The following is a 14,191-nucleotide window of genomic DNA, read 5'->3' on the forward strand; positions in this document are numbered from 1 at the left end:
GGTTCCATGGGGTGTAAATATAAAGTAAAATTCACTGGGGGAATTTACAGGCAAAGCAGCAGCTGATGCACCTAAGTCTCTAATTGCCCCAGCTGTCTTTCTCCCGCTACGAAGTGTGTTTAGGTCAGGCAGGACTAGAGACACCGTCCAAGTGTTATTAAGGTCTCATCCACCAAAGACCACTAGGAGCAGCCTGTAGCTACACGAAATTGAACTTGCTGACTTGAGGCAGTGGAGCTGGGGAATGCCAGCCTTCTCAAGAGGGAGGATGGACGTGTCTTTTATAAGGTTTGGGCTCCCTCTGAAGGATTCCAAAAGGGGTGTAGGGAAGTGGAAAATGAAAACAAAGCTATATGGAGCAGCATTGTTCAATAATCACTCAAAGGGTTGCTATGGAATTTGAGAACTGCAGGATATTGGGAGAATCAATATTTCTGTTTAAGTTTACAGCTGGCCTTATCAGCGTCTGTCCTCCCAGCTTGATTAAGAGCAAAAGTATTATTTTCTTTGTTTTCTTTTTCAGTTCAAACTTATTTTCACTCTTTTAGTCCCAGTCATTTTATTCTTTTGGGAGAGAGATTCTTAACCCCTATCACATTACATATATTTCTGAGTTGTCAATAGCTCTCCTCCCCAGAAAACACCAGAATAGCATGTGTATGACATAAAGCAGAGTTTGATACTTACTGCAGCAGGATAGCACCACGCTGGCAGAGGCTCAGAATGGGGGGGGGGTAGGTGCGGATATCTAGAGGGTTCTGAGCTCAAGTGATTGAAGGCTGATCTTTAAATTCAGGATTCTGATTGCAACTGGGAAAAACTGTGATGTGAAAGTATAAAATTGGAAAACACAGGCAGGTGAGGGTCCTGAAGTCAATCTTTATAAGTAAACAGTGGTTTGATAAGCAAGGAGCTTGCCCCATTAAACAATCTATAATTCTGAGAAGGGGACTGTTTACCTAGGTGGGCAATTAATTTTGCTGAGAAGGCAGCTGGTTGTATCTATTGTTTGTATCAGTGAATTCTGAAGAAGTTCTAGAAACAATAGGTCAAGTTATTTATTGGTTTACAGATTTATCTTCCTGGGCAAGAATTTCCTGGAATAAGTAATAAATTCCGTTGATGCAGGTGGCTTCAATTCTCAAGGCTAAGTTGAGAGTGGGAGGAAATACTCAGTGTGTCACTATTGGGCTCCTTTGCCAAAAAATAATGTAGAGAAGCCTTCAGGGGAGTTTGCATATAGTCCCAGTTATCATCAAGAGACATTGCTGTTCATAGGTAGAAAGGGGCCACCACCATGTGAGACACAGGTTTGTTTCTTCTCATAAGGTATTAATACTATCTCACAGGATGGCTGTATTCAATGGGAGATGTACAATTTATTCATGCAGCACATTTATTGTAAATGTTCAATAAATTGTCCTTTTTGTTGTTATTATCATTAGAAATAGTACCTACATGGGCTATCAAAGTTATCAATTAGGAAGTGTGTTCAGTCAGAGTTGTTTGTACTTCTTCCAAATAAACATGAGAAGATTCCCTCATGTTTATTTGGAAGACTTTAAGACTGTCTCATTAATATGTGTCTTTCCATTTTCCTCAGGAAAACCTTGAGAATGGCAGTGCTTGGAAACAAGGAGCCGAATCTGTCTTACAGAATGGACTCAGGCGAGAAAGCCTGGTCCATGTTCCCGGCTATGATCCCAAGGACAAAAGCTACAACAATATGGCGTTCCAGATTACTCCTTTCTAAGAAAACACACGTGTGCGTGTGCACACGCGCACACACACACACATGCACACACACAAGTACCCCACATACTTCTTGCCTATTTGTTAGTACACTTGTGCAGTTGCTGTTGCTAGAAGACAAGGATGTCCAGTGTCTATTTATACTTATTTATAACTACAAACAAAATGACTGCTTCTCAGGATATTCTTTGAAAAACCCCAAGTTTCAGGTGACAATAAATGCTAGACCCTAACATTCCTATTTCCTTCTTGAATAAATTAGGACTAGATTTCATCACCGTGCAAAGAATCAAATCTCTTTGCTTCGTGTCTTATTAAACTTCAGGTTTTTCATTTTGATAGTTTTTTAAGCATCAAAATATATTCGGAGTTTAGAGGCAGATGGGGAAGAGGAATATGCATGTTAAATGTTCCTCTGCCACTGTTGATAAAACAGGTGAATGGCATGCACCCCCAACACCATACCTCACACATACGTAGACACATTTCAGGCCACCTGCCACCCTCCCCCATCCAGCAGCTGCAACTGGAACACTTAACTGCTACTAACATTGCCTTACTGCTACCGGTCAGCTCTCTTCCAGTCATTACCTGTCCTGACCAATCATTAAAAATAATTCTGCTAGGCATATAAGGAGAGACTGGTGTGTCTGGTTAGTGGGAGCAAATATAACTAAAACTCTGCTCCCGTTGTGCTGTTAGTGTAGTATATTTTGTCCCTTCACTTTGAAATGAAAAATTGACTCTGTTCAATAAGAAGTCTGGAGCATTTCTCCAGGCCGGGTAAAGATGGAAGAAATGACCTACAGAAGGTTGTTAGGATAGCACTGCATAAAAGAAACTTGAAAATAGCTTACCAGTCCATAGGAGATTTCCTCAGCCATAGCATTCTTCTTTGGTGCAAAATACATTGCCATAGGACTTATAGTCTGCTCATTCAGCTCATGTGTGCAAGCTCAACTCACTGCTTTAGGCGCAGGTGACAGAAGTAAAGTTCTGAACAGTTAAACTCTAGAAAGTAATTCTTAAAGTTCTGGAGCAAGCGGGTGTTACAAATCAAAAATACTGAAAAGAACCAAGACCACCAGGTTTGGGTTAGTGGACAGAAAATAAGAAACAAAACCACTGTTTGGAAGTCAATATATTATGACAGATGTCAAATATAGATAGGAGTAAGAGGCCTAGAAAAGTATGTCAGCAAAGTAAGAAGAAGTGCTCCACACAGGCAAGAGTTAAGAGTTCCAAAGGCTATGTTGTGTAAAGGCTATGTTGTGTTACTCAGGAAGAGAAGCCTTAAAAGAAACATGAGATAGAGAAAAATTTATATCACCAGTGTTTATTATTGGATAGAGAAGATAGAAAGAGGGAATAATCAATAGAGGAATTAAAACAAACAAACTGGAGTTTATATACCAGGGCCCAATACTTGCCTTCTCTCTCTCCACTCTCAAATAGGAGAGGAGAATAGAGGGAGAGCGAGAAAGAATTGGACTGTGGTTTATAAAGAGAGATGGCAAAACACACATTTAAGATAAGAAGGAAAGAAGTAAAATGAGAATACATTTGGAGAAATGTCTCAAAATGAGAAGGAACAGAATTTCTAGAAATACTTTTTTTGTAAGTCCAGAAGAATTTATTAAGCTGTTGATGTAAGGATTTGCAAATTGATAGGTTCAATTATTTTCTAAATGATTCTAGACATTCCTATGAATTTATATCAGGTGAATATTGAAATCTGGGCCCAACCTAACTGACTTAGTTAATACCTTATGATAGGGAAGGGAAGAAAAACAAACAAGCAAACAAGAGCAACCCTTAGGATGAGAATTAGATTAAGAGTAGGCATTAGATATGTATGTATATAGTTATATGTGTGTGTACATTATGTATATATATATGATTTGGAAAACATTTCAAAATTGTGAACTTTCACTTGGAATTATACAAAAATAAAATATGTGATATAGTTTTTCGTTTCACTCATAAATTATCCTAAAATCATTTTACTACGTCAAAACTCTCCCCAGAGAGTTTTTTAGGATTCTTATTCTTTTTTAGTCCCCAATTCTCTTACCTGGAATGTTATCAAAATGCCATACAACTGGAACATACTAATATTATCATAAAGATGGTTTTGTCTTCTTTTGCGTAATGAAATCTATAGTATTAGGAAGTGACATTTCAAGAGATTTTAAAGGTCAGTATAGAGATTCCTTCCATTCTTCTTAATTGCGCAAACATGAAAATATCCAAGGCTCAGGTAGAGAGCAGATGGGAATCCACAGGAAAACTGTCTTCCACAGTGTATAAAAACCGTGTTCACTGTGTGAAAGGAGAAGGGGACTGTGAAGTGCAGAGTTGATAGAGTCGGCTAGCTGGTGACAGCATTCTGCTCCTACCCTCACCCTTCCCTAGGAATGGCAGCTCAGAGTTGTGTCAAGACTGTCCAGTGCCGAGTTCAATCCGTGCCATGGAAGTGGGTTAAACTTATGGCTGTTTATTGAGATATTCTGTATAAATGGCACTATGAATGATGAGTTGCTATAATGGCCTAAAATGTGCCAAACTTGATGCCAACCTCTGTACTTTAAAGCACAATCCCAAATATTGGTAAAAATGGGACAGAATTGCCTCAATGTCTCTTTCACTCAATCTGAATAAACACATTTTGATGTATGACTTTCTCTTTGTCACCATTTGAAGCAAGAAGTCCAACAGCTATTGATTGAGGTGAGCGATTGGAGTCCAATGACTTAGGGGCAAACATAAGTTCTGACACAAATCTAGGTTATTTGGAGCAAGAATTTTTAAACCTTAGTTTATTCACCAATTAAAAACTTTCCCTACTTAATAGGGTTATTATGAGGATTTACAGAGGTAAATCATAGAAAGTGCTTAGCAAAGTGACTGGCTAACACTGAGTCTTAGCAAAGAACTGGCAGACTCAGTTCTTAGTCTGCAATATAGGAAGAATATTGTTTATTTTAACTTGAATCGTTTCACTGTTTCTCTTCAGGATTTCCAAGACATTAGCTTTGAACAAGTATTGCTGTACTACTTTGAGAATTAGAAATAACAAGATAAACAGAAGTATAATTTAAAAGTCATGGCATAAATATCCAAACAGTAGCTTTTTTATGCCAGAGTTTAAGTAAAATATTATTTTCCAGAGAGTAACTTTTCTAAAGGTCCTAAGTTCTTGAAAAAAAAGAGAACTACTGTTATAAAGGTAGACAAGTTTCTTACTGAAAATGCAATATTTGTATCTATAATTTATTATTACATTTGCACAGGTAAGCCTTGATAAACAGCATCTCAACCTAATTTATGATTCAATGCACAGTTCAAAGCAACTATGATTCTCTAAACAGCACAGAAGGGTAGCTTTTCCCTCTGTTTAATTTAAATAATATTGTTAAATATGAATTTTACTATTTTGTGGCTTTATAGGGTTATACTATTTCATTCTAAAGAGAAACAAACAACAACAAAAAACTATAGGCCGCATCCTTTTCAAACAGTATTTAAAAGATAATGTTATTCAAATATATTTATGCTGTTATAATCTTAATCAAATATTATTACTAAAATGAGAAATAGAAAAAATAGAGGAGCCTCCCTTTAATAATTCCCTTAGAAATAAATTGTTTTAAAATATTATAGAAATTATAGCTATATATATAGATACATTTGTATATTTAAAAGTCTAATATGCTTAATCTCATATTGCAAAGATTTAGTGTAGTTAACCACTTTTATCCAGCATTAATAAACTTGTAGTATAACCTATTTCCAAAAACCTAAAATTCAACTGATATTATCAATAGTACACATTAAAATGGTATAAAACTATAATCAAATATAATTCATCATCAATAGTAAATCATCTAATGGGTTATTTTTAATTTATAATTCTTATAAAGAGTTAATACTATAATTTCCTCTCCCACCCCAATCTCTTGAGCAAATCAATGTAGATTTGCAAACACCTATGGAAATAACAGTCACAAACCCGCTTTTCCAATACTGCATTGTTGTGTTTGAAATAGCCATCTTCAGAAGACAGTTAAAGCTTATAAATATTTGACTTCTCAAATGTCAGGACCTCATTACAAATTAGAAAAATGATCTTACGCTGTGGAGGAAGATGTTCATTGATAATGATATTTCTGTCTATCGGTAGGAAATATAAAATGTTTTTATATTTCTAAAATTTTATGCAGCTTTTTAATTTTAGGGTCCTGGAATACATTTAAATTTAATGTTGTGTTTATAAAACTAGTTAATATTAAGAAAAATGCCTGTAAATGAAAACAGATTATAATTATGACATACAATTATTTTATTTCTTTGAAAAATAAGTTCTGATTGAAGTACATTGGAATTATCAATGTGAATATTCTCTACGGGGTTAGGAGTGGGATGGAAAGATAGTCACCTATCCTAAAATCTTTTATATAAACCTTATAGATTAAGGCAAATTTACCAAATGACCAAGTAATCATATGTCAAAATAAGGTTTTCTATATTATATGATAGGATTTCCTTTTTAGTGTTTTGGATAATGCCTGCAATGGTTGGTCTACCCAGGGTTTAAGACACACACACATACACACACAAAAGAAGTAAACATATCAAGAGTTTTATAACTTAATAAAATAGGTTATTATAAATCAAGAAAGGTAATATATAATGGTGATATCTTTTGCAGACCTTAACCTATGTGTCCTCAAGAATTTTCAGAAACAATTCATCTGTCTTAAGATGTTAAAGCAAGGGTGTGCACAGGTGTTTAGAACACCTGGTCTCAATTATAGAATCTGCTTTTGTCACATTTTAAAAAGGCTAAGAATAATTTCTTGTGGTTTATTTATTTAACACCCTAATGTGATTTCCATGTAAGAAAATAAATGAGCAATCCCCAAAATTGCTTATTAGTAGCAGTATAATATAGTCAGGCTGAATTTATAGGCAATTGGGCAATGTTATTAACTGATTTGAAATATATATTATAAAGGTTTATGCATCTTTACTGTTCACCAATTTCAAGAATGCTGACCTATAGGTCACCTTCATATAACTTGATTCAGTCTATTTTAATAGAGCAAAGCTTCCTTAAATTGGTTTTAAAATTTCTCGAGACTTTGGAAGGAATGTTTAATAAATAACAATACTCAACACACAGTATATTTTTTTTCAGATTTACAGAGGAGCTGTATAAAGTAAAAAGAAAAATAAAATCAATATTTATAACCATCTGTCTAAATATATGGCTGCAACATAATTTCTCCCATTGAGAAATCCACTCTATCTCTCTGGTCAGCCTCAAATTTCTTTTTCAATTATAGGACTCTAATAAGTCTTTCTTACCTAAAAAACACAATATAGAGGCCAGTGGATGCAAATCCTAGGAAGACAGAATTGCATAACCTTTTAAGTGCATTTTCATTTTCAGCACTGAAAATTAGGATGTTTATTCTTTGGCCAGAGTTGTCACGTAAATCAAAGCTTACTAGATTTAGCTTTATGAATCTTAACATAGACAAAGAAAAAAAAGAAGGGGAAAAAAACCCTTTTATTTCTTCTGAGGGTTAAAGGATGACCTAAATTGCAGTTTGTTTCATTGACAAAATGACTGTAATGGTACTAAGGCAGCTTGTGTACCACGTGGGGCTTTTTCCATAGAGAATAAACTAAGATGGGAAAGTATTCTGAGAAAGTCAATACAGGCAAGTCTATGCTTCAAAAATCTCACTCTCTTCTTTCTTAGGAAAAGATGTAAAGTAGCATCTATACAATTGACTGTTTAGTACAAGCAAAATGCCCACATCAGGACAGCTGAACGTGGAACAAGAGGCTTTCTCTAAAGGGAATTGTACAGAAGGACACACTGATAAAGTCATAAAGCAGTAAGATCGAATTTATAGATGACTTTTCCTTGAGGGTAGACTTTTATGGTACCAGAAATTGGCTCTGGTCTCAAATATGAGAATCTTTTCTACCGACCTGTCTGCTTTCATTTTAACTTTCTGAAAAAGATGCCTTAATGTGGATGTGACTAGAATACTGGTAATGGGTGTGGTTTTTCAGATTAAGCTGGATAGCAAGTTCAACTGAAGGTAATTTATTACCACTAAAGAACATCAATCCTAGCTAGCAGGAACCTGGGCTGATCAATGATTCAAGCTAAAGCTCAATTAATCTCTCCTTTGAAATATGTATTGCTGGCATATTTCATTTTAAATAGAAATGCCTATAGGAAAATACTTGCCTTTCCATCAGAAATTATTTTTTGTTTGTTTGTTTGTTTTCTTTTTTCAGTCCATTCCTAAAAGATTCTCTTCTGAACTGCCATGAATATCAGGAGTGAGATAAAATGTTAACTGATTCCCTGGAGAAACCCTATCCCCAGAGCTTACCATACTGTAATTTTGGGGAAAATGAAGTGGAAATATCTGATCACCATAGTAAGACTGAATTGGGCGTATCTCACAGACAGTAAGTGCTCCCTGATACCCAAAACATATGACCACTGTATGAACACACACACATTCTGGGCCTATGTTTACCTGCCCCCAATTGACAGACTAGTCAATCCAGCCATATCAGTTAATCAACACTTCAGGTAACCTGGATTTTCAACTTCGACCATCAAGACAAAAAAAAAAAAAAAGAAAGAAAGAAAATGGGTAGGTTGGTAGCCTCTTGCTGACAGTGGGCTGTGATGCACCTGCATGTTCTCCCTTCCTTGGCACGGGCTGTATTGGCACTAAAATTCCTGTCCCAAGGAGATTTTGATGGTGATTGCCAGAGCCAGCGTAAGTGTGAAAAAAGAAAGTGCTTTTGTGTGGAGAAGCATTATTACCCTCACAAGAACCACACAAGCTTCCTCTCCCATCTGTTTCTAACACAAAGTATTATTAGGATCAGCATGATATACTGGCTGCACTTTAATGTGCAAATGCCTTGAAGACAACAATGATCTTAGAAGAAAAACAGTCAAAATATTTTCAGGGTGGGGTAAGGGCCTGCAATAATAAGAAACTGTTACCTTGTAGAGCTGAAGAATGAGTAATTCCTCCCTCCCTGTACACTCTCAGCAGATCCTAATTTAATATTTATAAAGCAAGCAGAATTAAATGTAACATGCAAATGATAGGAAAAAATACCATATCAAATGATAATTTATTGAGTGAAAAAGTTTCCTATTCATTCCATTGTACAATAAATTGTGCCAAGAGTCATTCTGGAAGAATGTGCAACATTCAAAAGTTGTATCTCATCATGCAGTCACTCAGCAACATTTTATCTAAAAGTGCGTGCACAGACTCAGACAGTTACAAACGATTTCAGCTATGATCTAGAGTGATTTTCCATACACTATACTGTGAAAGCTCTTCAGCTTGGAACAGCTTGTCAAGGCAGACTGCATGCACATACATATTAGTTGTGTACATATTTGCTTGAGTAGACAAGTTAGAATATGAAAATATATAAGCAGCATTCATGTAATACAGAATTCCTGAGAATTGTGTGCTATAAATCTTTGAGAAATAATTTGTATTCATATAAAAACCATGATATAAAACATTTCTCTCAACTGAAGCAGAGTGATCTAAAACTAACCTACTGTGAGGAGCTGTTAGGATTTTACTATCAATGATTATGCAGGCATAGCTAGATTCTATTGCACGGTTTCACAAAAGAAACATTTCAGGTAATTTTTTTTCTTTTCTTCATATCTGTTTTGAAATTTCAGAGAAGGCATTGTCTAAATCAATATTTTGTAATTTTCTAATTAAAGTGTTTCTCTTTACATATTGTTCTCTCTGGTCAATCAACATGATTTTAAACCCTGATGGGGCTATATACAAACTTTGAAAAAGAAGAATTATCAAGGACACAGCTATCATTATTCTTTGCACTACTGTAAGACAAATGTCTCTGTCTTGTGTCCCTAATTTGGAAAAGACATTCGTTTATATCATCATTAGGCAAAGAGTATTTATACTCAGGCATATGTATACATTTATGTAACATAGGAAAGGAAATACAGATGCTACAAAAATGGACGAGTTTAAAACTCCTTTGTGTAATCAATGGAATTAGTTGCTATAAATTAGCAGGGGACAGAAAGACAATGTCTGTGGAATCTGAATGGAAGAGTCTCACATGGCATGTAAAGGAAGTTTAGAGTCTGAGAGGCTTCCCCTTGCTCAGAATAGGGGAAAAGTAAGGAAGTGAATATTCTTGACAAAAACATACAATGTATATCTATATTCTATCATACTATAATCCATAAGCATTGCTCTGGAAGGAAAGAAGGAAAAGTCAATAAAACATTTTCAATGTTAGAATTTAAAAAATAGTTTTTTAAGAAGAGAAACTTCCTAATTTTCTTACCAGCGAAACACTAGCGCATATATATATATATATACGCAATTTTATTTCTGTTGTGTTTAACCTGGTCTTTTAAATTTTGGAAATAACTGTGCTTTGCTTAATTGGACAAAAGTTAATTGGACAAATAATAATCATAACAATCCTATGTATACATAGGTGTGTGTGCGCATGTGTGATTCCCCACCCATTCTCAGGGGAGGAAAACTAGGATTTCCTTGTTTTACAAGGAAAAGTGTCTTGATTTCTACCATGTGACCCCCTACTTCAACATTCTCTTTCTTCCTATCCCATTCCCACAGGATGCTATGCCTCCTCTGAACTTTCTTCAGTTGAATGCCCCATCATTCCTGCCTCATCAGTCTGTGAACAGTCCACTCACAGATACAGAGTTGACACTGAAATAGGAATTCCACAACAAAGCAAAATTATGTCCTTCACAATTAATTTGACTTTAGAGAGTTTTCAAAAATAAACCAAATCAGTCTGTCAAGGTAATAATAACAGAATACTCCCTTCAGTGATGAAAAAGTAAGTAAAACACAAAATAAGTGGTTTTTTTTTTAAACAAATAATATAGATTTATATTCATGCGTTATTTTCATTAGCTCATGAGTAAGAGTGCATATTGTTAAGAAAGCATAAGTGTTGCAGAGCATCTGGCTTCAAATTTCCTGAATAAACATATGACAATAGCATACTGTGCAACTTTTCTCAGAGCTGCATAAACTATAAGTTGTATTACATACTATCAAGGTGCAAAAGTATAAGGAAAATCAAGATATTTACAGCATTTCAAGTTAATATTCTGTGAGAATTGTAATAAATCAGAGAGGGAAATATTAAATATACTATAAAACAGCCTTCCACAGTAGAGTATGGATTAGTTGTGTTCTAAATGATATAAGAATAACCATTCATATTTTATAAGCATGTGGCTCTATTGGCATTTAGTACAAAAAATGTGGAGTGCAACTGGCTCTGTCAGTGATAAAACAGACTTGAATGTAGCCAATGCAACAGAATATTATTTTAATGAATGGTATTCTTTCTGGAATATTAGATTTTTGGTTTGACTACTAAAGGTGATGTGCAACTCTTCAACTGCATAGTCAATGTAAAGCAGCATAAATTCCCTGTGGCACAGATCCATAATTTCAGCAAGAGACAAGGGTAATTCCTACTAACCTGTAAACTGAAGGGACATGGGCTTCTGGCAGCAAAGGCAATAATTGATTTACATCATTTCTTATAGGCATCTCAACTCAACCAAAGGTTCCAAAGTCAGATTAAAATGTCAGTGAAGACCACATGATACTTTAAGTCATGCCTGACTTGTGAACATTTACATGGAAATCTGTCTCTGGAAACTTTACCATGGTCCTTCCTATTACACTGCATCTGATGGAAGGCAGACGTCTCCAAACATACAACTCCCTGAGACTGGTTCTGAGAATTAGATCCTGGCTTCTGGCAACGCTAATCTAAACCCTTTGTAAGGTCATGAGTCATCTTTTTCTTCCCTAGAAGCCTGGATATTCCAAATCCCAGAGATGGCTGTGATACATTTCCAAGTAGCATATCATACATATGGTTTGCCAAGTATGCCTTCCACCTAGATCCCACCTAGAATTCAAAGTTACCATCATTTCTTCCCACTAATGTTACCACCTCTGCTGGGTAACAGGCATCAACTAAGGCCACTCATGGTGAACAGGCTGACCACTTTTTCTTCGTTGTTGTTGCAAGTGTTCTAGTTCGGCCTCATACATCATTTCTTGGACTAAGTACTTCTCCCGTCGTATTCGGTCATAGAGGCCCTTTGGTACATCTGGAATCAGGTATGCGATGAATGACTTAATCCCAAAGACAAGGTGCTGAAAATTTAAGAGTGAAAATTACAATTTTCAAAGATTCTGAAATGCTAATTATGAACAGTACAATGATGAACAATGTTGCATTTGTTTTAAAATCAAGCCTCAGAACTTAGCATATACCATCTATAATATTAATATTTTCAAAAATTTTATTAGAGATACTACTGTTGCCTTCTATCACTTAAGTGTTAGGAGGAAACACAGTTGTTTTCTCTTTGTGCTGCCACATGTTGATATCACTTTATAAACACTGAATGAACCTTAAATTTATGTCTATAAAATCTTATATATTATATAATACTATTACATGCATTATTATATATAGATGAGAAGGACACATGCAGGGAAGGACACATGTCCAATGGATCATAATGCATACTGTACAAACCACATAGAATACAGTCTGCCTATTATGCTGGAATTAGACTCAATCTCCAGGATATGCTTTTTTCATAATTTCTATTCTATTAAGTTCATATAGCATGATAACTGCTTTACTTATTTTATCTCTATCACAGGATTATTCTACAATAAAAACATGTTACTTACATTTTAAAAAATAAACTGATAAAAGTATTATACTAAAAAAAATCAGAAATAAAACTCAAAAGGCAATATGCCTGTGGTTAAGAGTATAGATGTTGAATAAAACTGTTGGAATCTGAATCCTATTCTTATACTCATTAGCTGTGAAGCTTTAGCCAAATCACTTATATTCTGCATCTTATCCCTAAAATGAATAGTAGGATCTCTTTAAAGGTTGAGATGAAGATTAAATGAATATATATTAATGGGTTAATTAATATATATATTAATGTGTATATATACACACATAAAAAAGGCTTAAAGGCAAGCTTGGCGTAGTGTAAGCACTGCTTAAATATTACTCTTATTATTATAGATTAATCTTTTCTTTTTCCTATGAAGAAGGGTAGATCTTTCAATTTCTCAGCAAGGAAAAAATATTATACTGATAGAGATAGAGTTAGCATGATCTGTGGAAAAGAATATATTTACCCAAAGGACTTTTACTAGACAATAATCTCTCTATTTGGAAAAGAAAAATTCAAGGCACTTTTAGCTGGGCTTGCTATATGCATTCCAAGAAATTGCATTGTACAGTAGATTACAGTAAAGAAGGTCATATTTTTCCATATATAGAAAAGCAAGTAATCAGACATTTCTTTCCTGATCAAATATTTGATATTCATGAAATATTCAGGAATGCATCACAAGAGTACAGAAATAAAACTTAAAACATTTGTTATAACTTAAATTAGAAAAAAGGGATATGTTTCAAGTCCCTATGGAAAAAAGAATTTAGTATAATTTTAATAACACCATTAGAACTTAATGCAGAATTATTTTTATCATCAAAGAGTTCGTTCAATTTAAGGGGAAAAAAGTTTAATGCAACAAAGGACAGTCTCTTTAATAAATAATGCTGGGAAAACTGGATATTTATATGCAGAGGAATGAAACCAGACCCCTGTCTCTCACCATATGCAAAATCACATAAAGATGGATTAAAGATTTAAATGTAAGACCTGAAACTGTGAAACTACTAGAAGAACACATTGGGAAATTGCATTAGGACATTGGTCTGGCCAGAGATTTTTTTGGATAAGACCTTGAAAGTACAGGCAAGAAAAGCAAAAATAGACCAATGGGAATACATCGAATTAAAAAGCTTCTGCACAGCAAAGAAAACAATGTACAGAGTGAAGAGACAATCTACAGAATGGGAAAAAATATTTGCAAACTATCCATCTGTCAAGGGATTAATGAACAGATTATATAGGAAACTCAAACAGCTCACAGGAAAAGTACAAATAATCTGATTTAAAAGTGAGCAAATTATCTGAATAGATAGTTTTCAAAGGAACACATACAAATGGCCAACAGGTATATAAAAATGCTCAACATCACTAATCATAAGAGAAACATAAATCAAAACAAATGAGATATCATCTCACTCCAGTTAAAATGGCTATAATGAAAAAAATTATATAAAACATGCTGGTGAGGATGTAGAGAAAAGAGAACCCTTGTACACTCTTGGTGGGAATGTAAATTACTACAGTCACTATAGAAAACAGTATGTAGGTTCCTCAAAAGACAAAAAAATAGATCTACCATATTATCTAGCAATCCAACTGCTG

At 34.7% G+C, this 14,191-nt stretch overlaps 2 protein-coding genes across 4 annotated transcripts in view; one reads left to right on the plus strand and one right to left on the minus strand.

Annotated features, from left to right (window-relative positions):
- Nucleotides 1-3,719, plus strand: part of SLC5A12 (solute carrier family 5 member 12) — a 55,659-nt gene extending 51,940 nt beyond the window's left edge. Inside the window, exon 15 of the mRNA XM_012744645.3 lies at nt 1,604-3,719. Within this exon, the coding sequence (XP_012600099.3) occupies nt 1,604-1,753 (150 nt within the window). The 3' untranslated portion in view covers nt 1,754-3,719. The remainder of the gene's footprint in view (nt 1-1,603) is intronic.
- Nucleotides 3,720-5,621: 1,902 nt separating this feature from the next.
- The window catches only part of ANO3 (anoctamin 3), a 368,098-nt gene continuing 359,528 nt past the window's right edge, over nt 5,622-14,191 (minus strand). For 2 of the 3 annotated variants that reach the window (XM_076002082.1, XM_076002083.1), the window contains one exon: nt 5,624-12,029. In XM_076002082.1, the coding sequence (XP_075858197.1) occupies nt 11,847-12,029 (183 nt within the window). In that variant the 3' untranslated portion in view covers nt 5,624-11,846. Of the gene's footprint in view, nt 12,030-14,191 lie in introns of all 3 variants that reach the window. The other variant, XM_012744641.3, reaches the window with a different exon arrangement.

The sequence above is a fragment of the Microcebus murinus genome, chromosome 4 (assembly GCF_040939455.1).
Source record: "Microcebus murinus isolate Inina chromosome 4, M.murinus_Inina_mat1.0, whole genome shotgun sequence".
NCBI lineage: Eukaryota > Metazoa > Chordata > Mammalia > Primates > Cheirogaleidae > Microcebus > Microcebus murinus.